Source organism: Zonotrichia leucophrys, chromosome Z, assembly GCF_028769735.1.
Source record: "Zonotrichia leucophrys gambelii isolate GWCS_2022_RI chromosome Z, RI_Zleu_2.0, whole genome shotgun sequence".
NCBI lineage: Eukaryota > Metazoa > Chordata > Aves > Passeriformes > Passerellidae > Zonotrichia > Zonotrichia leucophrys.
In genome coordinates, this window is record NC_088200.1 from 53,582,602 (window position 1) to 53,609,737 (window position 27,136).

The 27,136-nt window shown below is 42.6% G+C and overlaps 2 protein-coding genes across 3 annotated transcripts; one reads left to right on the forward strand and one right to left on the reverse strand.

The window, feature by feature from the left end:
• The first annotated feature begins 2,716 nt into the window (after positions 1-2,716).
• LOC135459951 (uncharacterized) lies at positions 2,717-5,267 on the forward strand. The gene is made up of 3 exons (XM_064736451.1): positions 2,717-3,167; positions 4,055-4,106; positions 4,225-5,267. The coding sequence occupies exon 3, from the start codon at positions 4,244-4,246 to the stop codon at positions 5,171-5,173; it is 930 nt and encodes a 309-aa protein (XP_064592521.1). The 5' UTR covers positions 2,717-3,167; positions 4,055-4,106; positions 4,225-4,243; the 3' UTR covers positions 5,174-5,267.
• A 4,327-nt stretch (positions 5,268-9,594) lies between these two features.
• NFIL3 (nuclear factor, interleukin 3 regulated) lies at positions 9,595-23,779 on the reverse strand. Of its 2 annotated transcripts, none has more exons than XM_064736449.1 (2): positions 23,615-23,779; positions 9,595-13,239 (listed from the first exon to the last, which is right to left on the reverse strand). In XM_064736449.1, exon 2 carries the CDS (start codon positions 13,046-13,048, stop codon positions 11,675-11,677), a length of 1,374 nt encoding a protein of 457 aa, XP_064592519.1. In that variant the 5' UTR covers positions 13,049-13,239; positions 23,615-23,779; the 3' UTR covers positions 9,595-11,674. The 2 variants fall into 2 exon arrangements, with proteins under 2 accessions (XP_064592519.1, XP_064592520.1); XM_064736450.1 differs by having other exon boundaries at positions 9,595-13,042; positions 23,615-23,773.
• Between the last annotated feature and the right edge of the window lie 3,357 nt (positions 23,780-27,136).

The following is a 27,136-nucleotide window of genomic DNA, read 5'->3' on the forward strand; positions in this document are numbered from 1 at the left end:
TTTTTAGCAAGGACATTTTCCTTCTCAACCTGCACTTGTTAAGAAGATGAGAGACATGAAAAAAACCAGAGTGGTTTCTAAAGAATTCAGACTGCAGAAGTGGTTTTCCTCCCTCTGAATGTCACCTACAGGCCACGCTTTTGGGTTTTTTTTATGTGGAGAGACTAGTGCAGAGATATTACATGAATCATATTCAAGTATAGATCATACTATAATCTCAGTATAGAAAGAGAAAATTCCCTAGTGGACTCTGAGATATAAACTATTCTTTTTGATTTCCATGTATCTATCACTGTGTTGCTTGGACTTACAGTAAAATTTATTGATACAGAAATTGTATCGGATTAATATATAAACCAAAAGACTGTACCTCCCTTCCATACCCTTTTTAACACTAGCACTGAGTTATTCTATAGGCAATTAAGAGTAATCTCTGGAGTGTTAGCTCTTGTTCTTGTGGGAGACTTCAAATTCACAGACATTTACTGCAAATACCATACTAACGTTACAAGCAAGTCTGGGCAATTCCTGGAGCTGCTTCAAGATAATTTCTTGCCACAAATCCTCCAACTAGAAAAGATGCCTTCCTAAATATGTTATTTGTTTCTAGAGAGGTACTCATGCATGTGATGATAGTTGTTTGTCTTGACTACAGTGAGGTTGAAATGGTTTGAGATCAAAATTCTTAATGTAATGAGCAAAAAAGTGCAACACTGTTTCTACTGTGAATTTCAAGAGAGCAAATTCTCAGCTACCCAAGGGGCTACTTTGCAGTGTCCCTAGGAATATGCTTTGGAGGCCTCTATGGGTGCTGGTCAGCCTTAAAGAACCACTGTTGATAAGTGTGGAAGCAGGCCATCCTATTGTGTCACAGGTCAAGCAAGCAGGACAGAAGATCAGTTTGGCTTAACAGGAAACTCCTCTTGGAACTCAAGAAGAAAAAAAGATTGGATGATATATAGAAGTAAGATCAGAACTTGCAGGAAGATCATATATGTCACAAACACAGGAGATGACATGCAAGGCCAAAACTCAATAAAAGTTGAATATGGCCAGTGTTGCACTCAACAACAAGAAAGAACTTGTAAAACATGTTAGTAGCAAGAGGAGGCTCAAGGAAAACAACGGACCAATTCTCATTGAAGATGGTCCTGTGACAAATACAACTAAAGAAAAACTGAAGGTATTATGGTTTTTTTTTTCCCTCAGCCCTTCATAAGGTAAGACCTCAGAGTCAAAGGACCACAACTGCAGGAACAGTGACTCTCCATTTGTGCACAGAAATTGTAAGGTACCAGCTATATCACCTGTTCATAACATCGTGGGACCTGGTAAGGTTCATCCCAGAGTACTGCAGGAGCTGTTGGATATGACAGCAGGACCCCACTCAAAAGTCATGGATGCCCAGAGAGGTGCCCACTGACTGGAAGTTGGCCAGTCATTGCAATTTAGAAAGGTGTGCTGGAAGACACAAGGAAACTACAGATCTGTGAGTCTGACCTCAGCACCTGGAAAAAATTGTGGAGAAGATACTAGAAGATACTCTGCTAGTCATGAAAGCCATTTCAAGGAAACATAAGCATCAGGCATAGCACCGGTTCACAAAGGGAGGCCCTGTATGACTAATGTGAGACATTTCTACAATTAGGTCACCTGTCTAGTGGGTAAAGAGTTAGAGGTGGATGTGGTTTTCCTGAATTTTCATAGTACTTTTGATACTGTCCCTTAGAGCATCCTTTTGGACAAGTTGTCCAGCTGTGAGATGAACAGGTGAACACTGTGCTGAGTGAAGAACTGGCCTGTTGACATTCAGAAGCATTTCCTTATTGAGAAGGTGGTTGCATACAAGAAAAGACGCCCTAAAAAGATCGTTGATGTCTCACACCTGGTGATGCTTTAAAAGGAGGCATTTGGACAACACCTTCAATAACACACTTTGTAACTGTTTGTCAGCTGTGATCAGGCTATGGGACTAGATGAGTCTGGTATGCCCCTCCCAACTGGAACTATTCTATTATCTCCTAATTAAAAATTTGTGAACGATGCTTAACCAAATGCAAGTAGAAATTTAAAAACTTCTCAAAGCTGTTACTCCTTTGCTTTGTTTCCTACTGTCAATGCTTTCTCTTCCAGGACTTCAGCCAGCATCCATTCACAGGCTTGTGACTGTTGTGCTCTGAGTTATGGCCACTCAGGATTTGAAGACCTGGGCAACTCACTTCAGTGCTTCATAATTCTTACAGCAATTTTGTTTTTATTCCTTTTTTCCTTTGTTTTTATTCCAGTTTGAAACTCTCTAGTTTCAGTAGATGCCACCATCTCTCATCCTCCCATGAATCTGTTCCCACTCTTTTGATATGGGATGTCCCCATCCTTAGAAACACTGGGTTGAGCTGTGAGATATCCCAACACCTTGTCTGCTCCATGTTGAACCAGCCGTGGCTTCACAGAGCATCCTTACTGTAAAGGATGGAGCCTATCTTATTTGTGAATCTGCCTCCAGGACCCTGAAGAGGACTCAGTGCCTGGATGAGGTCTGACCCATGCTGAGCAGAGGGAATCACCCTAGTTCCTTCCAGCTAGAGAACAAAGGTAGAAGAACAAATGCCAGAGCATGGCGAATGCTGCCTGTGACACATTGTGGGAGAAAGCAGGAGAGACCAAAGGGGTGGCCAGCACTGTGGGGTGTGTGGAGAGTCTATGGGGCTTTGTCCTGCAGCCTCCCAGGAGGGCACCAGTTGTTGCTGACTGAGCCCTCATGCTTCATGTGCCTGGAGATGTCTGTCATGGCCAGAGCAAACTGGCAGGACTCTAGGGAGGCACAGCCAAGGCCTCAGTGTAACTGACTGTCTTGCAACACCAGTGTGAGAATAAGGTGGGGAATGAAGTTGACATTGGTGTAGAGGTAATCCCAGATGCATGTTCTGAGACAGTGTACCATGGATGTTGATGGTACCATTGTGATATCACCTGGAGATGGATTGTGATGCCCTTGAAGGATGGATTGTGACCCACATCCCTCACTGCTTACAGCTGAGCACAAAGTTTCACCCAGCCAGCTCATGCCCAGACACATCTGAAGGACAGGATGCCATCCAGGGGGACCTAGACAGGCTCATGGAGTGGGCCATGGGAAACTCATGAGGTTTAACAAGACCAAGTGCAAGGTGCTGCAACTGGGTCAGGACAAATCCCAGTATCAACACAGGCTGAGGATGAGCAGATGCAGAGCAGCCCTGTGAGAAGGACTTGGGGGTGCTGGTGGGTGAGAGGCTGGACATGAGCCAGCCATGGGCACTCCCAGCCCAGAGAGCCAAACGTGTCCTGGGCTGCATCCAGAGCAGCGTAGGCAGCAGGACAGGGAGGGGATTCTGCCCCTCTGCTCTGCTCTGGGGAGAGCCCACCTGGAACCTGCAGCCAGCTCTGGGCTCCCAGCACAGGAAGGATATGGAACTGTTGGAGTGAGTCCAGAGGAGGCCACCAGGATGATTTGAGGGATGGAGCACTTCACCTATGAGGAAAAGCTGAGGGAATTGGGATAGATTAGCCTGGAAAAGAGGTGGCGTTGGAGTGACTATCACAGCCTTTCAGTACCTGAAGGGAACCTACACCAAAGATGAGGCAAGACTATTTACAAGGGCATTTAGCAACAGGACAAGGTGGAATGAGTTCAAAAGAGAGTAGGTTTAGATTAGATATTAGGAAGGAATTATTTACTGTGAGGGTGATGAGGCACTGGAACAGGTTGCCTTGGAAAGTTGTGAATGCTGTGGATATTGTCCCTGGAGCTGCTCAAGACCAGGTTGGACGGGGCCCTGGGTAAGCTGTTCTAGTTGAAGGTGCCCCGACTATGGTAGGAGGGTTGGAACCATATGATCATGAAGGTCCCTGTCCAACCCAAATCATTCTATCAATCTGTGACTCCTCCTGAGCATTTGGCAAGGTTTGGAGTGCTGAGTGAGGTCTTTGATGTCATTGTGCAAGGAGAGTTTTTTGTTGCAGCTCTCTGCGTTCAACTCCAGAGCCATTGAAAGATTTTCTCCCTCCCTGCCAGGTTCAGGCATCTGAGACATCTGCACCCAGGAGGTGCACTTGCACCAGCAGAGGTGAGCTGGGAGGTGAAACCGTCTGGGGAGCTGAGATGTTTTCCTTCCTGAGGACCAGGGCATTTCTATCACTCTTTCTGGGTCCAGGCAATAGCCGTAGCTCTTCTTCCCCTTCTAGAGTAAAACTTGCTGATACGATGCTGGTGAAAGGGACAACTCATAACCCCAGCTCCCCTCAGGCCACTGCAGAGAAGAGCATGGCCACCGAGATGGACAGCTGCTGTCCCATCTGCCTGGACACCTTGAAGGAGATCAGCTACATATTTCCGTGCCTGCACCAGTTCTGTTACACCTGCATCCTGCAGTGGGCAGAGAACACACCCAAGTGCCCCCTCTGCAAGAGGAGAATTCTATCCATCCTGCACTCCACGGAGACAGAAAATAACTACATAGAGCATGTAATTACATTATCTGAGGCACCATCCATCATTGTCCACCAGACGAGAGGTGACCCCAGATACCTTGACATCCATTTCTCTGGAGCATCCCAAACATGGTCTGCAGAAGGAGTGCCCAGGCATCCTGTGGGCAGCCTCCAGCCTGGGGAATGGATGGTACTTTTCCGGGACCACCCATGCCTCCTAGAAGCCCTAGTGCTCTGGGTCCGACCGAGGCTGAGGCAGATCTTCAGGAACAACTGGATGGAGGCAGACCTCGTGGAGGGCACTGTCCTGGACATCCTGACCAACCATGGAATTGATGAAGACCAGCTGGTCCAGATGCTGGGGGTCTCCCTCCAAAACCATGCGGCGACATTTGTGCAACAGCTTATCCGTGTGGCGGTGCGACAGTGCAGCAGGGAGGCCTGCCGTCTGCTCACCCACCAGCCCTACCTCCCTGCCCAGGTGCCAGCCCTTCTGACAGCCCTGCAGGATGCACCATGGATGAGGTGCCCAACACCGCCTCCTCTGCCATGGATGGGGGTTTCAGAAGCTACCCCTCTGTACCCATTACCATCACTGTTGGAGCAAGAAGAGCCCCAAGAGGAGCCAGAGGAGTCTGTTTCTGGGTCTCCACTTCCAGACAGGGCAGTGACCCCTCTCCTGAAGGGCCATGGTGACCTCTGAAGAGGCAGGCAAGCGGCTGTGGGGACTCTTCAGCCACCCCTGTATCTGTGACTTTGGAGGATGCCTCAGGGGTTAGCCACCAGCTGGGGCATGCACCAACCCTCTAGGGCTCCCAGTCCCCCATATACAGCTATCCAAATAAAATCAGTGCATGGAAACTCAAAAAAGTCTCAACGTTACTAGCTGGACAGGTGCCCTTTCTGTCCTTTTTATTCTCCCATCAGACATGTAATGAATGGCCAGCTACAGGCCCATTGTTGTAGCCAGCCCCAGGGCAGATATTTCCAGCACAGGGATCTCCAGGTCCCGATTGTGCCCCACAGCCCATCATCCCAGGCCATTCATGAGCTCTCCAGTGCCAGCCCCTGCCCCCGCATCCTGGTTCTCTGCTCTCCTTCCAGCCTGTGCTGCCCAGTGCAGCCTCGCTAGGGCTGTGACCAATTCCCTGCCCTGCCTGGGGTCACGCCTTGGTGCTGCTCTCTGTGTCACCCAGGGTCATACCCTGCCAAGGCAGGAGCCCCCAGAAGTTCATGAAGGGAAAGTGTAAAGCCCAGCCCCTGGGAAGGGACAATGCCAGACTGGCAAATGCATCAGGCTGACAGCTGGTGAGCAGCCAGGACAAGGCACCCATACTGCCCTTCAGCACAGGTTTTCCCCTGCTGGTCCAGATCAAGCCTCAGTGCTGGTATTTCTGCTCTGCTTAGAGAGAGCCTGCCTGTGCCAGATGGATGCCAAGCAGCTGAAAGCTTTGTGTTTGTCTAGTTTGGAGAGAAAGAGCTGAGGGATGACTTCACTGCTCTCTACAGCTTCCTGAGGAGGGAGAGTGGAGAGGGTTTGCTAATCTCTTCTCCCTGGGATCCAGTGTCAGGACATGTGGAAATACTTCAAAGCTGCATCAGGAGAGGTTCAGATTGGACTTAAGAAAATATTTCTTCAGAGAGTGTGGTCAGACACTGAAACAAGCTCCCTGCCTGCCACTGCCTTAAAAGGAGGCATTTGGACAATGCCCTACATGAAGGGCTTTAACTTCTGGTTAGCCCTGAAATGGTGAGGGAGTGGGACTAGATTATCATTGTAGGTCCCTGACAATCATCAAATAAGTGATGTTTTCCCTCTTTGTTTATTTTCAGTGACATAAATATTCTTTAAAGAAAAAGCTAAGAATTTATTGCTTAAGTAATCTTATTACAGAAAATGAGAAAATGTAACAATTCCTTCCAGTCCCATGCAATGCTGATAGTTCATATATGTTGTCTGTTATTGTCACTTGTCCAATATAGTTTTGCTTACACAAATATTTGTTTGCTTGTTCACATTTTTAACCATGAGGCTTTTATGGAACATATGTCACCAAGTCTTTTACTGAGCACATGTATTATCTATTCATTTCTATACTGTCAAGAACACAGAAAGGAAAACAGTGTTCTGCTACAATGCAGGTCATTGCATTTTACCATCTTTTCAGCTCTTAGGTGTGATATAATATTACTCTTTGATATTTTCTGATTTTTATACAAAGCATTAATGTCTCAGCTTTCAGGGTTTCATAACAGAACTGCCATGGAAATGAATGCATTCTCAGTATATTTATATACCAAATTTAAGATAATTTTTGGAGGTCCAGATTGTTAGAAGCTCGTTTAGCATCATGCCTCAGAATGTACCATAATGGATACCAACACTGGCACATACAGACAGCGGGGTAGCCTGATTGTTTTATATGTGTAAGTCATTAAGTGAGATGCCCACTTGCACATCTAAGAATCTGAATAACATGAAAAGGTCTAACAGCTGGCTAATGTTTTGGGTTGTGCACTGACTTGTCAGGGGAGTGAGGGATGGTGGAGGAAATACTGACCTTGTTACCTGAATGCTGGTAGTATTAGACGGCCTTTTAGCTTCCTCAGAATGTTTGAACTGATGCAGGCTTTTTCAGATAAGGTCTCTTTCAGATGTACTAGAAGCAGAGAGGATGCTTGCATGCAGGAGACAAACCCACATCAAATCATGGCAAAGTCCCATGCTCTGTGCTCTTCCCAGGCACTTCTGTTTGTAATCCTGTGGACCTCCATAGTGTTTCAGAGGGAATTACTATAACTCTAGTGACAGCATTGTGATCAGTGCATGGGTAGTAGCTGGTTAACTAATAAAAAGCATAGAAGCATTCCCACTATTTTTTGGAGTCCTGAAACCAAACGTCTTTTGACACTTTCTCTTCCAAGCAAATAAATACTGTGCCTCCTCTCTGACCTTTTGCTCCTAATTCACCAAGACCTTCTAGAGCTGTCATTGAATAAATAATAGTTGAGTATCTGGGTACCTTCTGTTTTGTAGTGAGGAAATTCTCTACAGTTCCAGTGATATGTATAAAGTGACTTATATATCACTATTTTGTCATGAGAGGTAGCCTTACAGATAGAACAATCACTAGGAGTTTGTGCCAGGAGGGAGCCGTAAAGTGTCTATCCTGGCAATGTTACTTCTCTTGAGTGAGTGCCTTATTGTACACAGAAAAAGTCTACTTCAAGGGAAGTAGAACTTAACACTGAGTTAAAAGCCCTAGGATTCTGCCTGGTGTTTTTAACTTTTGATTTGGCACTGAAATGGAACAATATGTTACTCGTTCTTATGCAAGAAATACCAAAAATTCTTTTGTTGCATTCTTGTAGTTACCAATCTTGTATTGTGCAATAAACTATCGAAGTACTTTTCAACAATATGGTAATAATAAAGGCCATATTAATTGTATTCTCAGAGTTCCTTGCTAAATTCACTGTATACAATTTTCAACAGCATATTCATGTACTAGCAAGTAGAAAAGATTTTTAGCGGCTGTTTTAACCAAACTTCAGGAATGTGTTTATTGCACAATTTTGCATTTAAGTTCACAGATGTGGTTTTGGTCTCATAAACTACCCAAATAGACATTAGGGAGAAAATAACAAGAGAAGAATAATCAGGAATTGTCAGTCACCTGTCTCGGATTCTTGAACAAGGGCATATTGGGCTGTACAGAATATTAATAAAATTTACATATATCCCATGCAATACGCAAGTTTCACTGAAGATAGAAATTTCAGAGTATTCAGAAAATCATAACATTTGGACTCAGTTTATGTATGGGCATATATTGGCACTGACAGATAGAACATGGGGCTATATTACTGTGTTTATACCCAATTAAGTTAGGCAAATTTAATGAACAAGCTGTATTCACACTTTGCTTTGGTAATTAGCCACCAGTTTATATCACTATGATAAAGTTTACCTTGCTAATCAACAGTCATGTTTTTACTTTCCATGAAGCCCTTCACACTAACAGTTATCATTAAAGAGAATTTATACTGAGAAGTCTTAGAATTATCAGTTTCTGTATGTGGCCTTCCTTAACATTTGTAATTGAAGACACTAAAATGAGAAAGATTCCCCTTTTGCCATGTTTCATGTTGTTTTGTCAATTGCTGAGTTTACAACAATTTTTGTAAGTTAGAGGATGTTTTGCCAGTTTATTCACACTTAGATAAAGTCCATTTTGTGCTCAAAACCAACCTTCTGATGTCCCATTGAGAGACTAGATGGCCAACCAGGGATACTTTTTCCATGGAAGCTGCTCATGTTTCCTGCAGTGCAAGGCAGGCAGTTGGAAGAGCACAGCTGTCAGGTACCCTCAGATAGCTGTGTACCAGCTGAAGGCTGGAGCAGGGCAGTCCCACTGCACTCTCCCCCTCCCCATCCCCACAGGGAGACTGACACTCCATCTTTCCCATTTCACATCCCGAGGGGAAGCAGGCTAAAGATGGGCAAGCAGGGTGAGGGCACTGCATGAGGAGGTCACCTACACCACAGTTACTGCAATTGAGCAGCTCAGAGTCAGCAGCTGTAGCCAATAATGGGGCTTTGCATGTACCACCCACACTCTTGCAGTTTGTACCTTTAATAGGTATGCAAAAGATATTCCAGGTATAAGATGGAAAAACAGCAACTTCAGCTCGGGAAGATCGGTCATCAACCAAAATTAATGCCCCTGTGTTGGACTATGATGATGAACATAATAGAAAAGCATGTGGTAGGTTAGATTTGGTTTTGAACAAAAGACAAATTATTTATTTCTTTCTTCAAATGAAGCATAACACTAAGGTATAAAGGGAGTATAAATAACATCTGATTGTGCTCCTAAGCTCCATGCTATAACTTTCTTGCAATGACATCCTTCAACAAATTAACTACATCATTACTGTTAAGTATTAATTGCACAAAACAGATACACAAAATATATAATGAGCTAGAAAGAGGACAACATTCTTCCATTATGACAAACAATTCTAACAAGAAATGGAAAAAAACCCAATAGATCTAGGCTTACACTGATGGCAACACTGAGAGTTTTAAGTCCTCTCCTTGAACACATTACATGTGATAAATAATATGCAAAATATTTAAAGAATTTTATTGTTGCTTACAGAAGATACTTAGCAAGCAAGGAGACAGTAGCCATAACTGCCTCATGTTTCATATCCCCATCATTCAATGCAAATTTTTACATTTCATGCAATAATCCTGAGCTTATTTTCAGTAACATTGAAATGTCATCTATGTTAATTACCAAATACATACAGAGCCCAGCTATGGGGTCTATTGTATTATTAAGGCATGAAAAAAGAATAGCAGTTTATCAACTCTGAATGCCACAAATACAGCACAGCAGTTAGAAGGCTCAAAAAAGCTCAGAAAGTACCAGTGATTTCTGTGCGAAGGTCCTCCCAGAACACAACTGAATCATCAGTTCCTGAAAAGGCACAGAATCAAATCCTGTCCTCACTGACATCAGGGAGTTCTGCCATTGCCTTGACTGCTGGACCAAGCTTCAGAGCTATCAGGAGTGACTCAGACTCCTCTTCATATCCCCAAAAAATTGACAAACTTCCTCTCACTCAAGTCAAGTATTAATTTAAAAAAACAATACCTACATATTGTTTTGTTAATTAGTATTTTAAGCCTATGGAAAGGTTCAATTCATTATACAGTATGGCAATTAATAAAAAGCCTTTTCAGAAAAAGCTTATTTGTTAGTCTGATTTATTAGTACGCTAAAAGAAGGGGTAAGTATCATGAAAAGAACCTCTGCCAAGTTTATGCTCTGTTTATGAATTAATTTTAGTTTTAAAATGAAAGATTTTGGTAAGCTGAACCAAGGATATGTGATACAATTCTAGACTCCATGGTTCAATGGCTCTTCTGAAAGACAAAGAGCACCACAGCCCTGTCCAGTCATCAAGTGAAGAACTCATCATCCGCATAAGTTGTAAGGGGCTAGCAGTGTCTAGATTGCGCAGTTCTTCACACAGCCTCTATTTTACATCTCAGAAGCTCTTGCAAAATGCCCTTTAGCAAGCCAAGGTATTCCAGTTCAGTTAATTAAGCCATTGAAACCAGGGACAAATTGCTGGCAAGACTTACTTCATGCATAATTGCATTATGTCCCATTCTGGGAACAAAAATAGCAGATGATCTTTAACTCTGCAACTGCTATTGCCTAGCCTTTGTGTAAGTATTTACCTAGCTGAGCTCAGAGTTTACAAATCCAGTAGCCTTATACTTCATGTACAGGTGGCCCATGGTCTGCCATGGACAGAATGCTGGTATGCAAGAGGGGTTGACTTTCCATACCTGCACCCCTTGCAGATGCAAGCCACCCCTTGGCAGAGATGGTGCTGTCCAATTGTGTCACTGCAAGGCTTTGAAAACTTTGCAGATGCACAAATCTGATTTAACTAATTTCACTTAAAACACCAAGTTATAATATTGAAAAATTGTTTGTCACACTAAAACATTCAGGAAACTCATTACTGTCTCATTTGAGATTGAAGGAGAAAAAAAAAAGGTTGTTGATATTAGTTACTGGGTTAGAATTTGCAGGGCTTTTGGTTAATTTCTACTAAGAAATAAGTTAAAGAAGGCTAAGGCTATAAATTGGTACTGTTTCATTTATAAATATTCACTTTACTTCTCTTCTAAAAAACATGTTAAGGAAAAAGGTGGCCAGAAGGATTACACATGTTGTAAATTGTAATTTGGTTGTTAGGCTGCAAAAACCAAAAATGTAAGTGAAGTTGAGCACAGTGTAAGAAAAAACCCAGTTTTTTAATTAACAACTTATTTACAAGTTCATAAAATCAACTGAACTGGAGTAAATGTTCTATGTTTGTCACCAATATTTTATTGTAACTGGTAACTTGCACGCTTTGTAGTAGAACAAAAAGAAATTAAAGTCCACTATATACAGCCTTTGTACAGGCTACTTGACTATACTCAAGGCATAGTGATCATAGCACAACCTAGTCTTCATAATAATTTGTGCACAAAAAGACACCAATCAGACATTATGTGAACATTACAGTGAAATGACATCACAAGTCCAGTGAAAATTCAGCATCATACAAAACATATTGATCTACTGCAAATGACATCCTTTGAAACAATAAGCCTTTTTTCAGTAGTAAATTAACCAGAGTCTGATGCAGAGATTTGTGTAGTTATAAGTCTTTTAAGTGAAGCAACCTCTGCAGATAAGTTTGCTATGCCCTGCTTCAAATAGAGATTCTCTGACTCAGAGACATTGTAGATATTGTCTTTTATTTCAACAACTCCAGTTTTGCAACCACTCTGAATTTTAACGTTGAGTTCCTTCTGATGCCAGAGTTCTGGTTTAAGTGACCAGTCTTGGATATTAGTCACTTGAACCGAGAAAGGAGTGTGAGAAGAATGCACCAAGTTTTGCGCACCGTGTTTTTCAAGCTCAAAATGTCTTTTTGAGGACATGTCAATGGGTGACGACAACTTCTGCGTGGCATCATAGTCATTATCCATTGCTTCCACTTTAACTTGCATGGCTTTGGCTTTGATTCGAAGCTTGTGAGGCAAAGCTGAAGAATTCACTTCCGGAACTTTAACTGTTGCGTGAACATTTTTATGTTCAACTGGGGAATGAATTGGACCCTTAGGAACCTGCTGTTCATCTTCTCCATCAGATGACTTTCCAACTACACCATCATCAGTTTCTGACGTTCTCGGGGAATTACTGGAGGACCTATTAACTTGCAAGAGAGGAGGAGAATGTGAGTACACATTAAAGGTAGCTCCCATGTAGTTTGGATATATGGATGCTTTATATGAACCTCTGTCATCTCTTGGTTCTCTCTCTAATTCCATGGGCTCCTGCTTTATAATCTGGAACTTATTTTCAGGACTTCTACAGTTGTTTTGTATACGATTTGGTTGGGTATGCTCTACAGTTGATGTTTCAGATACATCAGACATTGAACTTTGAGGAGAATGTTTAATGACAGAAATACAACTGCTACCAACTATAGATGGTTCATGCTCATCTACAAATGAGTTAATATTTGATTTGGAACTCTGATAATCTTGAAAATACACAGTTGTTGAGCTACTGAGTTTCTGTATCTCTTGGGCATAGGCCGCAGAACTAATTAAACCAAACTTTAACTTCAATGAAAGCAGCTCTGCCTTCAAAGTGGCGTTCTCTTCTCCCAGTGCAATTAGTTTGTTCTCTAAGACAAGGTCATTCAGTCGTCGCTTTTCACGAGATCTTTTGGCAGCTTCATTATTTTTCCGCCTTTTCTCCCAATACATAGCATCTTTCTTTTCATCTGGAATGAATTCTCGCTTTCTCCGGCAAGCTGAAGATTTGCTCTTTCCACTACTTGCTTCAGTAAGTAGTATATCTTCATTTGTAGACAATTCTTCAGATACTTCTGCTAAGGTCGACTTAAGTACCATGATTTTGTCCACATTGCCACTTGTGTCAACAGGTCCGTGCTCCTTTTTAAGGGTCTGCATTTTTCTCAGCTGCATCAGAAACAATTTGTAGAAGATCTACAATAAGCAACAGAGCAAGCTATCTCCCCAGTACTTCTCACTCCACAACTTGATAAATAAAGAAATTTTAAATCCACACACATTCTTCCTTTTCTTTCATAATCTCAGACAAAAGTCTGTCTAGAACCAATTTTCTTAGCAGATTCAAAGGGAATCTTCTTAATAGCCTGAAATAAATAGAGAATTTTATTACTATTTAGGAATTTCTGGATCAAAACACACAGAAATAGCTATTGACAAATATTTTATACAAGAATTTAGTTCATTAAACCTGCTGTGATATGAACACAGCTCAACACTGAAACTACTGATATTCTAAATTTCATGACACCTAAAGGTAGCAGATTTGTTTCCAAAACAAATATTATATGATCCAAGGAAGAATCAATTAAAAAACATTTGAATTTTGGCCCTACAGTATCTTCCAGAATCTTCCATGACATCACTGGCCAAACTAAAACCTTACAACACTTTAAACTGCAGGACATGAAGCATGATGACGAGCAGCATTGCAAAGTATCCTGCTCCGCATTAAAGCATCTCTTCTGAAAACAGATGTGGTGTATGACTTAGAAATGCTATATATTTGGGTCCTTCAAGGATTAAAAATAATATAAGCTGATTTAGAGAAGAACGCTTTCTATTGCGTTAAAGTACCACCATTATCCATTATCCAATGCTTATCTATTATGCATTTAATTGCTGCTTTTGAATCCTATAAATATATATATATATATTTATAAGTGTTTGTATCCATCATATTAATTCTAACTAGCAACTTCACACTCATAATTTGGGAAAGTAATTAACTAAAAATATTTTTTTTAAATTATGTAATTTTTTAGTATCTTACAAAGAAAATGTTAAAATCCATATTGAAAAATACATTTTATTAAAAATTTGCATTTGACAAATAGTTGTAAAGTGTCAAAGTTAAGTTTAATACCATTGAGGCATGCACACCTCCAGGAAACAGTATTCACATTGAAGTAAAAGTTTAGACCCAGAAGTGTTACCGTTAAGAAATAAAAATTAGCTTAACCATTAGCTTCAGACATTTTAATCATTAAATTTGAACTTAGGAGTTTATATTGGCCTTTGTCTTATTTAGTGCCTTTTAATGCAAAAATGCTAAGATCACTTGGTATTGATCTTATACACAGCTTCTTAGCATATAATTTTCTACAGTCAATCATGTTCCTGGTGAAAAGAATGTAGTATGCCAAGTGCTTTTGTAGAACTGGCTATCAAGTCAGCAATCATTCTTGTCTGTATGATCAGAAAACAAACAAAAAAATTAAATGCTTAGCCACTTCAGATTAATGTCTCTATTTACTGGGAATGTTTTTACCATGACTGATGAAACTAATTTTAACATTATCAGTCAAGAAAGTTATAAAAGAATTAATTAATTTTATTCTGCCAGGTTTTTTTTGTCTTTTCCAGAAGGCAAAGTGGAATGAGTGATGCAGTAACAATTAAGCAGGGTCATAAAGACTAAGGTTTCAAGTTGAGTTCTGTTCCATCAAACCATGCCAATTCTTCTGTCATGAAAAAATTAACACATTTAATAGAACAACTAAGTAGAATTTCCTAAAATCCATGGTTAACTACTGACATGTAACTATTTGTCTTTGATAATACAGCCCTAATGAAAAAAAGAGTTAGACGCCTACCACACCAAAGACATCATCTAATAATTTAATGCAAAAGCAGCACCACAAATTGTCATGTTTGAAAAGAAGAAATGTACCTCTAGTACACAACAGTTACATGGCTAGACCCTGATCCAAAAATTCAAGCGGAGTCAAAAGGGAGCTTTCTGTCAAGACTGAAGGAGCTGGATCAGGTTTAAAAATAAAAATGAACCCTACAGCAAAGCAACATCTGTTTCTCCAAATCTTCAGTACAGTTTGATTTGCTGAAGTAGGTGTATAGACATTTTGTCCACTTCACTGATTCAGGGAATCAATTATTTAATTAATATGTATATAATTTTAAACGTAGTGTAACTCAACACTTCAAAAAAATCATCGCTGAAACTTTAAAACAACAAAAAAAGAGAGAAGACAAGGCCACTTGACCTTTTGTCACATTTGTAGAATATTCAGCCTCTGTAGCATCATTTTACACTAATAGAATACTGGGATTTAATTTCATTATCCTGTAGAACTGGGACTACTACAGTCTCCACTACTATCACTGTATTCACCTGTACCAGTAGCACACACATTCCACAGCATGCAGCAGGAAATTGTAGCATGTAACCAATACCTATGAAATCATTACTTGTCTCTTACTATATATTTCAGCCAACTCTCACCTAAGCAAAAAGTGCTCAAAGCAACTTCTGTGAAATTTCATGCCCTTATCAGTCCACATCTCTTACTGAATTTAACAATACCAGAGAGCTACATTCAAATCAAAATATTTGTTCTTCCAGAAAACACACACTAATATGCATGTCATCATTATTATTACCACACACGCACACACACATATATATATATATGTATGTGCCATAGAGCCTAAAACATCTACACTTACTTGAAATGGTAGCATAAGCAAGGAAGTACTTATAGAATCACTGGATATTTTAGGGGAACAAAATCATACCTACACCGATTAAATACCTTTTTTCTTCACCTGTAATATTCCCATCTTTAATTTCCATGGGATATAAAAGCAATGTTTAGTCTTGAACAAGACTGTATCAGGGTAAGAATTTGGACCATGTCTATCAGTATGGTCTCCAGCTCAAAGCTGTTCCACTTCAGTGTTTGTCCAACACTCTGGTCTAGGAAAAATACCAATAATGGTAATAATAATTAGCAAAACAGTTTCTGGATTGTGGGTTGTTTTTTCCCTAAGTGAATGTAGACTAATGACATGGTTCATCAATATGACCATACTGATAGATAAAAACTCAACTGCATGTCCGAATATCCTCCTGCAAGCCTAAGACTGGCACTGAGCTGAACTTAGCCCAACCAGCTGCAGAGTTCACGTCCCTTGTTCCATGGGACATCTGCAGACCGTGCACTGGAATGGCTCAATCTGCTCACTGTAGCACTGTTAACTCCTGTGTTGGCCAGTCTCCCTCCTGGACACATTGTTCCTGGCACAAACAGACAGAATGCAAGTAGCATGCAATCCACAGCAAACATTAAGCATGTATCAAAACAACCATGTTTTTGCATGCAATATTCAACTTTGCTCTCTGCCAGAGTCCATCAGTAAAGCTGTCAAGACAGACATGTAACCCACTGACACAGTCATACGGGTTTGCTATTTATGCAGTCACACCTAATGCCATGACTTTTGTCAATAAACCAAACAACAAAAGATCTTTAACTCTTTCTGTATTTCTTGAGCACTTTTATTATGGTGACTGGAACTGTGGTTTTACAAACAGGAGTCAAAACCCTTGTTTAATAATACTTCTTCATGTGGATCGGCCCAATGCTGAGATCTGTAAACAAATTAAATTCCATCTGATGATAATGGCAACATGCCTTCCATGGAACCAGCCATTTCCCTTCACTTCACTTACATTTTATAATTCCATTGGAAAACATGAGTATTTAAACATAAATTAATGAACTGTAATGATTCCTCTGACTACATTTCAAATTCCAATATTTTCCCTTATGATTAATTTTTCAATTGCTTTATCACTCCCTCATAAAGTGTTATAAAACCAACATTTGGTTGGTTGATGTTAATGGCACTGAGTGCCAATTCTACAATGTAATAACACTCGACCCTATTAACTTAATTACAAAGCCAGTTTTGCTCCCCCAGCAATTTTGCCATTGACTTCAGCAGAAGCAGAATACAATCACAGATCCAAGTATTAATGAGACTGTTGTATAGGACTCATGCTATTGAAGCAAAAAATTATGCACGCAGAAACCACAAATATTATGGGACGCCAAAAATACTGAAGTGACAACATGGCACATTCAGGATCTGATCCTGAGGATTTACATATTCACACTATAATAATGGAAAGGTCTCAAAGTTTGGAGGACAAGGCCACAAGCTTGCTCTCTTCTGTGTAATTTAGTTACATAAACAATTTCTGTTTTAGAGAATATATGGGGGCCTCCACATGTACCTAAGCTTCTCCATAGAGTAACTGCATGCTTTCAATTATATTTAGCAAAATAATTCAAGCTATTTCCAAGCATAATTTTTCAAACATATCCTAGGATGATATGTTTGAAAAAATGACTGTTTACTTGTACAGCTTTAGCATTTTGATAGCGATTCTATCACACTAAATGAAACCCCATTTCTAGCACTGGATGCTCAAACACAATTCAGTTTTGCATCATTGGGTCTACAAAAGGAATATATATCTGTCCTTAAAAATGGAAGAAAATAACAGTTACGTATAGCTTCTTTTGTTCTCGGAAAAAAAACATGCTTCTATCATCACCACCACTATATGGCACACTCTAGAAAAACAATTACGCTAGTCTTAAAGTCCCTGCTTATTTTCAGTTGATGTTTTCCATGCTTTGCTTAGGTATCTTTAATTATATTACTGCCACCCTTCTGCCCCAGTTTAGCAATTTAGAAAATCTGACTGCATACCAGGTAAACTACTACAGAAATTGTTCATAGATTCAAAAGTTACCATCATTACCATTCAAAAATTTGCCATCCAAATTTTGGAAAATTGAAAGATATATCTTGCACTTTATCTTCAAAGTATTCAAAAACCAGATGCTATCTATCTCAATACTTTTATGAGGTATAGAAAAAATATCATTTTCATCACACACATGGGACAGGAAGCTGAGTTTAAGCTCAGGTAGTGCATGCACAGCCTCCCTAAACACTGCTGAAGAATTTTGGAGATACCTCTACTGCTTTCCACGGACAAAAATTATGCCATGAAACTCTGCACCTATCATAATCCAGAAATCCAGGGTCTTTCCAATCTCCACTGAACTCCTCCTTGCCCATTACCTGTAACAGTTTGTGAGTTCATATTCCCGTTGAAGAAAAGCTTTAATGCTGGATACACTGAAATAGTGATATCCCTCGGACAGAGGGTCTAGACAATGATGACCAAATGAAGTTAAAACTTTTTGAGAAAATCTAGGTGGCTGCATTTTATGCTATGATGGACAGGTTATCTGCAGTCACAAAGGGAAAGAGCATTTACAATAGGAATATTGCCCCAATTTCTGCTGTTACTTCGTAATATGCATAGGGACCACGAATATGTGACAACAGCATGAAGAAATACAGAAGTATTGCTCCTGTCTGCAGTTTCCTTCTCCTTTATGGACATCCTAAGTGCTTAGTGCTTACTGTTTCAGGACCAGTGTGTAATTAGGTCAGTGGAACACTGATGATGATAACTTTGTACAAGATGACCCACTTTTGCTAAAATGTTGATCGTGTCATTGAAGGGAAAAAATTGAATATGCCCACAAAATATATTCCATCGGACACATCCGAAATCATTTATTATGACACTGTTCAATCAAATTTAAAGAACAAGTAAGTAAGATTTTCATGGAACTTGAAATACTATTGCAAATTCATATTACCCAACTCCACGTTGTACACAGAAAGCTGATGTCATATGTAATTTTCACAAAAGGCTTTCTTTGTTAGCAAAAATTACTTAAGTTACAGTTTATCTTAAGAGCTACAAATTAACTCATTAAAGTATGGCCTGCTTACCGAAGGTAAATTACAGAAATAAAATTTCTACTTGGAGAGCACAAAACATACATTAAGGGTAGCTGTTATTCAGAAAAGGTCAGTGAAGCTTAATAAATGCCAATTTGCCCCAAATTTTCTTTTATTTCCTTGTGAAGACAGTACGATTCTCCCAGATCTGTTCACGTTTCCCAAAACAAGCTATTTATTGCTCTGGTTCAAATGGTGAAAAAAAAGATCTAAGAATATTACTGACAGCACCAGGTAAAAATTTAAAACTGAGGAGGAAATAAATATATCTTGGGTAAATATTTAATTCCATATATATAATATATATATAGTATACACATGTAAATATGCAATTTAATAATACCATATCACTTTCCAGTATTTTAATAAAGCCTCAGTAGAAACAACTGTTACTGAAGTTACAATACTATGACAGTATGCTTCTCATTTCAATAGCTACTTGACAGCAGGAAGAACTAGACTGTGAAAAGCTATAACTTAATAGCAACCATCTTCTGGAAATACAATCTCAGGTTTCCCTTAGTTACAAACCATTAAAAAAAAGCCCATAAAATCAAATATTAATTATTCTGACAACAAATAGCTTTCTATTATTGAGCTGTGTTCTAAAAATGCCAACCATGGACCAGACCTTCAGGTGACCTAAATTTATATGGCTCTATTTAAAGGCAGCAGAATTATGTCAATTAATCCCAGCTGATGCTCTAAACATGCATCTTGTTATATAACAACTGAAGTAAATATATAAAATAAATGCTGGCTGTAAATTGCTGCTATCTACCATTCACAGCAGACAGAGCAGAGAAATAGCAATCTTTAGAGCTCCAGTTCTGTGAGATGGTCCAGACCACTGCCCATGCTGAGCATTATTTTCTTTGTTGGATTGCATTCCATTTGCAAAGAGAAGTCTTGCAGCACTGGCATCTATATTGTCAGCTGTTGTGCAGACACCTCTATAGCAAAAACTGGTTAATTATTCAAATACTGCAGGACACACTGAAAATTACTCCAAGGTGGAGCAACTCATGAAAGGGAAAAAAGCCATATCTAAATAAGGCCTTTTTCCTAATAGAATATATATCTAATATATGTCACAAAATTCAATCTCATAGTATGCTATTTTGGACAAGGATCAATTCAACAAGTGAATTAGGAAAAACCACAAGGTATCGAAGATGGCTTTAGACTTAATTCAGATCTACTTTATAGTACAATTTTTTAATAACACAGCTTTTACCACATTTTTAGTCAAGACTAAGTATTCCCTTGTTTACACAATCTTGTTTTTGACAGTCATGCTTATCACGAGTATTAACAGTTACATTATCTTGTAGCTACCAAAAAAATGTTTTCAAATACCATAAGGTAAGGCTTTAATACTGTAAAATACTAACACGGAAATCAATTGTCATTTTCTTTTAGATTGGACTGCAGGAATTGGCCATCTATTTGCATTTTTTTTCTATTACATAGCCTAAGCACATTTATATCTCATAACTGGCTGTAATGATCATGGCAAGGTCACCTAGAAGAGTCAATTAAGCTGATGAGTCAGATACATTGCTTAACAGTGTGTAATAAGACTCAAACAGAGGATTTTATTGTTCATATTATTGCATCACAGTGATGTTATAACAGCAGTGAGATTGCCGTCTGGAAAAAAACTATTGCATAAGCCTAGTTTGCATAACTATTTGTTAAAATAAGTCAATTTGAAATGAGTTAAAGGTTTATTTTATTTAAGAGTTTTATTCCAAGATAAAGGACTGGAAAAAGCAGCATGGTGCTGAGATCTTTCTCAGACTCTCTTCTGACTCTATTGCAATAGACAGAATGTCTGTATGTTCTATACATTTCATCCAAAGCAAGGCAAATACTGTTCCTTCTTAAAGAAGGAGATAAGCTGTTTGGAGGTCGTGTAAGTTCATACTGCCCATGGGAAGACTCTTAGCTTCTGGATACCTTCACATCAGTTTCTCAAAAACAAAAACAAAAAATTCCCACCTCAAACCTCAAAACAAAAAGCAAAACAACCCCCACCAAAACAGCAGAAACTTGAGGCTTTGGATGCAAATTCAGGAAGCTGGATATTTTGAAAGCTAGTTAAGCGTCCTTTGGAGCACGATTTAAAAAATATAAAGTAAATTAAAGTGGAAGCAGAATATTCTAAAGCTTATTAGCATTTTAACAGTCAAAGACATCTACAAAGTGAGAACTTTTGTAACAGCAACTGTTAGGGCCAATGTTATTAACAATCCTTATTCAGTAGAACTTGAACTTGTCGGTTTAAATCAGGTTTTTGGGCCAAAACACCACATCCTTGTTCATTCGAGTTTCCCATCAAAGTCAACATTTTGATTGAATAAGGACCATAAAATCAATGCACATAGCAATATTTCAAGCAAGGCTCTGGATTTAATTAATTACTGAAGAGGGCAAAGATAACTCAAAGTAGGTTACATACACACTGGAACAAACATAACGAAACTAAGTGCAATCATTCAAGTTACAAGGACAAGAACAAAAAAAAAAAAAAAGTGGTTGTTTTTAACACCACAGTACCTCCAAAAGAGCCTCACTGCCAAGGCTGTACTTGGCCTCGACAATCAAGTAGCAGAAAAGTTTATGCACTTACCAAGAATATTACATTTTTACATACTTTGCTGCTACTTCATATAGCAGGTACAATGGACAGAAAGCCTGTGGCTGGGGTACTCATTTGGGAGGTTTTTGATCAGAAGCACAGTGATGTTAGTTTCAAGTATTGGAGAACCGTTTTAGTAATTAAAAATGAAAAAAACCCCCAAAAATAAAAAATAAATATCACCTCATCTTGAAAGGCAAGTTTTCGTCAGCAACTTTCAAGATATGCTCCTATCGAGGACACAGCACAAGCTGGCCCACAGTACAAAACATACAGCCACTGCGACGCCAAACTGACTTGGGAAAAAAATTACAGAATTGGGCAATGACGATTTTTTTTCCCCCCTTTACGATGTTGTTGTCGTTCGTTACGTAAGAAACGACAGAAAACGCTCAGCTCGTGCCTACCTGCGCGGGCCTTTGTCTGGCGATCCCCGCCTGCGGGCGGCGGTGGCACCGGGGGGTGATGGGCAGCGGGGTGGGGACGCTCCGCGGGGCGCGGTGCGGCCCGAGCTGCGCAGGCACGGCGCCCACAGCGGGCCCCGCACCGCGCCCGCCACAAAGGCCCGGCCCCGCGGCCCCCTACGTGACCGGCGGCGCATGGCCCCGGCCCGCTCGGCCCCGCGCTGCCAGCCCGCCGCCCCCCCGCCGCCGCCGCCGCCGCCCCAGCCCAGAACAAAGGGCTGAGGGGGAGCGCCAGCGCCCCCAGCCCTCGCTCGCCCGCCGCCGCCTCGCCCCGTCGGCCGCCGGGGAAGGGAGGCAGCGGCGACCCCCGCCAGCCTCAGGGAGGAGAAGGCGGAGGGACTCGTCGGGCTCCGCGCACCCGCTGCGCTCCACCGCCCATCGGGTCTGTCACACTGACCTACTAGCGGCGGCCGCCCCCGAAGCCCGGCTCCGCTGCTGCCCCGCGGGGGCCCGCGGCACCTGGCCCCCAGCCCGTCAAGGCACGGCCGGGACGGCTCTGCCTCTTCCCTCCAGCGAGGCTGAGATCTCCCGTAAACGCCTTTCTTCCTTAAATTAAGCCGTTCTTGTTTGGTTTGTTTTGGTCTGTTGTCTTGTTTGGTTCGTTTTTTAAAAATTATTTTTCCTTTTTTTTTTTCCCCACTGAAAGCCCGTACCGGAGAGATGACACGGCGTCTAGGCGAAACGCCTTCCCTCAAAAAAATAAATACAGCCTGATCTAAAACGCCTCCGAAGGCGTAGAGTTAAAAATCCGAGCAAATGCCTCGAACGTCTTACACACGCACGGCTCTGGAGAAAAGACCAGAAATAGCACATGAAGCCACAATTGCTAAAACGCGAAGGGGCTAAATATAGACCCAACACAAATCTCGTTTTAAGGCACCCGGCACGCAGCCGGCGAGGGCGCCTCGCCTCCCCACTTACCCAGTTGTCTACTTTCCTTAATAAACACACTTTAACAAAACCTGTTACAGTTACGGGTTTGGGGGGGCTTTTTTTTTGGGGCGAGATTGTCCTAGTTTCTTTGTAGGGAGATTATAAAATCGCATAATTAGCTCCCTCTTCCCAGCCCCGCTGCCAGCATATTTTGTGGTTACATAATGCAACATTTCCAGGAACTATTATGCGATCGGTCCCGCAGCGCCTAAAAAACAGCGACAAAAGTGACGGAAAGGGCTGGCTGAGACAAGCGCAGCCCCGGTCCCGGGCCGCTGCCATTGATCCCGACTGCCCGCAGGCAACATGCCGCTACGCCGCCCGAAGGAGGACCGGCTCTGGCCGGCGGGCTCCGGCAGCAGCTCCCGGTGGTTTTGTGGCCGAGGCACGGCGGGCGCTGCCCGGGACCCAGCCCTCCGCCCCGCACGGCGTCCGCCGCGGCAGCTCCGCTCCCCACCGGCACATTATGCAACGCGGGAGAACCGCTCCGGCGGCGCTGCCCGGGGCTCGCTGCGAGGACACGCCGAGGGCAGCGCGGCACGCCAGCAACGAGCACGCCCCGAGAGCGAGAGCTGTCGGCCGGCATCTCCCGGGCTGCCTCCCGCGCCACCACCCCTCTGCCGAGCCGCCCGTCGCCGCGCAGAACGGGGCTGCCGACGGACCCTTCCCACCCGGCGGCGGCCGGAGCCGGCTGGGCTCCCCATAAGCAGCAGCCGACCCCCGCCCGAAGCTAGAGAGAAGCACCGGGCGGGCACCTCAACTTTGTACGCGCGCCTTCCCTCCTACCTGCAGCGCACAGCGGAGCGCAGAGCATTCCTCGCCCCGCGCCGGTCCTCTGGTTAGGCGGGCGGGCGGTGGAGCGGAGCGGGCGCGGTGCGGTGCGGTGCCGCGCCGTGCGGGCGGCGGCGGAGCGGCGGGCGGGAGCGCGCGGCGGCGGCGCGGAGGGATGTGTGTTAGTAGGTCAGGGCTGCGCGGCGCGGGGCTCATAGCCCGCATGCCGGCCGCGCCGCGCCGTGACTGGCGGCCGAGGCCGACCAATCGGCACCGGGCGCCGCCGGGAGCGGACCAATAGGAGCGCTGGGGGGCGGGGCGGGGCGGTGCGCGGGGCGGTGCGCTGTACAGTAGGTCTGTGTGCTGCGATTGCATAACCGCCGGCGGGGGCGGGGGGGCGGCGCGGGGGGTGCCCGCGCTTACGTAACCGGCGCGGCCGCAGCGCGCTGGGGGGCGCTCGCCCCGCGCAGCCTCCGCCCGCTGGGGCGCGGCGCCTCCGCTCGGCGCGGCGGGGCCCGAGCGCCGCCCCCCGCCCCGCGCCGCCGCCGCCGCCTCGGCTCCCGCCGCGGTGCCGGGGTGCCCGGCGTTACGGGGGTGTGTCTGCGTGGCGTGCGGGAACCGAGCCCTCGCACCCGCCGTCTCCGCGCCATCGAACAAGGACGAGGGAGCCGCGCTCCCGAGGCGAGTACCCGCCGCCTCGACACACGCACGGGCGGTCCGGCGGCGGGTCGCACTACCGCTGCTGTCACTCGCGTAAAGCAGGGGTGATAATCGTAAAAGGACGAGGAGGAGAGGAATGGCAAGGGGGAGGGAGCCCGTGGCGGCCTTGCCGGGGCACCGCCTGGCCCGGGCTCCGCGGGCGCCGAGGTTTGTCCGCCGGCCTTCGTGGCCGTCAAGGCCGAAGGATTTCGGTGGCGTTGCTTCATCTCCGCCCTCGCCTCCGAGCCGGCAGCGCCGAAGTGCTGCGCAGAGGCGGGGACGCACTTGGGAGAAGCTGGGTGCCGTGTCCCTGCCGCGGCGATCCCCGGCAGCAGCCCCCATCCCCGCAGCCCGAGCCTTGCCTCCCGGTGAGCGGAGAGGCCGTGCCGAGCCTGCTGCTGCTGTGCCCCCTGTAACCTCCGTTTTAGAAAGTGACACATTGCCAGCGAGAAATCCAGTTCTTATCGCAGAATGGGTTTGAAACAACACGTTTGATTAGGTGTGAGATATGTATCTTCCTCTTTTTTGTCCTCACAGAAGGTTTGTATATCCATCTCTTTTTTTTTTCCTTTCAGAAGTAAAATTTATGGAGACAACAGAAAATTTTCTTTATTAAATCCTAGTTCCAGAACGTGAATGATTCCTGATTTCATTCTGTTAAAGACTTACTGAAATAGTATAGTCCTCACCAACATTATCCTGGTACATTACTCTCTCATCCTGTATTTATATGTCAACAGAGATAGCCCTCTGGAGTAAAGCAAACCTAACAGAAAGCAAATTTAGTCTATTTTTCTGTTTATCTTAGCCCTCAGTGTTTTAACCCATAATATCCCTCCACAATAAGATCTAAGTGCCTTGAATCCATTTCTGGATTATTTCAAGGGTTATTTAATGTGAAAGGTCTAATACCCTTTGCTCACATTGGTTTACCCTTCTTCCTTTCCTATTTCTAATATCTAGCATATGCAGCCTTATTAAAGGTAACAGACTATGGAGCCCACTGTAGCAGAAATGGGGACTCAAAAGCAGCTGGAGTCCGAGATCAACCACTGCCTCCACCTGGAGGCTGCACAAGCAGGGTTTTTTCCCATGCTTCCACTTGCCAGTGGATAACAGACATGCAGAGACAGTTGGCATGCTACTGGAAATGTCAGACATGAGATCCAGCAATAAGCTTGAAGACCTGCTTGCTCATAAATGTTGGTGGCTTACTTAAGGTCTTAGGCACACTGAAGAACCTATGTGAGGAGTCTTGTGCAGCGCACATTATGTCCCTCACATACTGTACCAGTCCAGTGCCCTGAGTTCTCAGGACTGTCAGAAATCAAAGTAAATCCTGAAACTTCAGGCAGCTTTTTTAATTAAATGGTACAATTTGTTTTCACTGTGTTAAGTGGTTTCTTATGAATCCCGGGCATACACTTTTAACAACTTTGACTCTCATATCTAGAAGGGGAAAAAAAACCCAAAACAGTAATTCAGATTCGCCTTCATGACTCAGGTTGTTGAAATTCTAGAATTCTAGAAAGAAGTCTCCAAGGCAAATAATATCCTTCCTATGTGGGTGGACAGTCTTGGAAATAATATTCCAGATGGAGTTTGGTCACTTATTTGCTTATATGTTTGTCACTAATTATAATCAGCCATAAAAACAGACCTGGTCTTTCTCCCAGATTAGTAGCAAAGATATATTCTATATTTTACATTACCTCTATTTGGTAAAGGAAAGTCTTAACCTTTTACAGCAAAATCTGGTCTTACTCTTCAAATCTTACAGTGGGCACTTGACAGACTCAGGGATAAGGTGGGATGCTGGGCTGAATGCTTATGTGGTTAAAGGAACATATTCACCACTTTTCCACCTCTCCTGAGATACAGAAAAAAATAGCATGGATGAAAGACATAGCTTTGTGTATTCTGCACAAAAGGAGTCTAAGGCTTTTGGGAAAACTAAAAAAGAGAATCATTCTATGATTATCCACCTCTGCTGATTTTCCTATTGGAGGGATGAAGTAGGTCATGAAGATCTTCAGCTAAATTCTCAGCTGACTCTAGCATGGTATGATTTATACTTGCTTTTGGACAGCACAATATTAACTTCAACTCCTTTAGAATTCATTGGTATTTATTGCTACATGACTTAAACTCTCTTAACACTACCTCTGATTTTGGCTTAACGAGAATTTCTAAGGCTACACTGAGTCATAGTACTACATGCAAGTCTAGAAAGACATTTGAGAAGCAACTAACAAAAATATAACAGAAGTAATGCCTGTCATCTCAAACATTGGTTAACACCTCGGCATTCAGTTGTGTCCACGCCTCTTGGGCTTTCCATAATATCAGCTTTGAATATGACCCAACTTGAAATTTAGAATCTGATAAAAATAAAAGTTCCAATGTGTCCAAAGGAAAAAGGCTTTCATTCCTCACTTTTATTATAGTCCACGTATACAGTACAATGTAGTAATTGAAATAAATATGGAGCAAAATAAGAATAAAATATTTCTTAAGATTATGCTCTACTAAACACATTTTAATGATTTATTTATATGTGTAGACACACACCCATACTCTCTGAAATTAACTGAAGAGATGGTGACTTCTGCTGTTACCCTTGGTTCTCTTGTATTGCTTTCTTTATGTCTGTAGGAGGTTTATTACATAGCAATGCAATTACAGAAACTATATTCACCAATCTTTTTATATATTTAATGTGATCAGTGCTCAAAAATGTTTGAAACTAACTGACTCCTCCAGGGCTTTCTGCTCAAGAAGAGCAGTAGTGAAAATTCCACAAAATAGATGAGATTGTGATTTTAAAAAGATCAAAGA

Coding starts and splice junctions, on each gene's coding strand:
- LOC135459951 (XM_064736451.1), top strand. CDS start 4,244: ATGCTGGTGAAAGGGACAACTCATAACCCCAGCTCCCCTCAGGCCACT.
- NFIL3 (XM_064736449.1), bottom strand. CDS start 13,048: ATGCAGCTGAGAAAAATGCAGACCCTTAAAAAGGAGCACGGACCTGTT.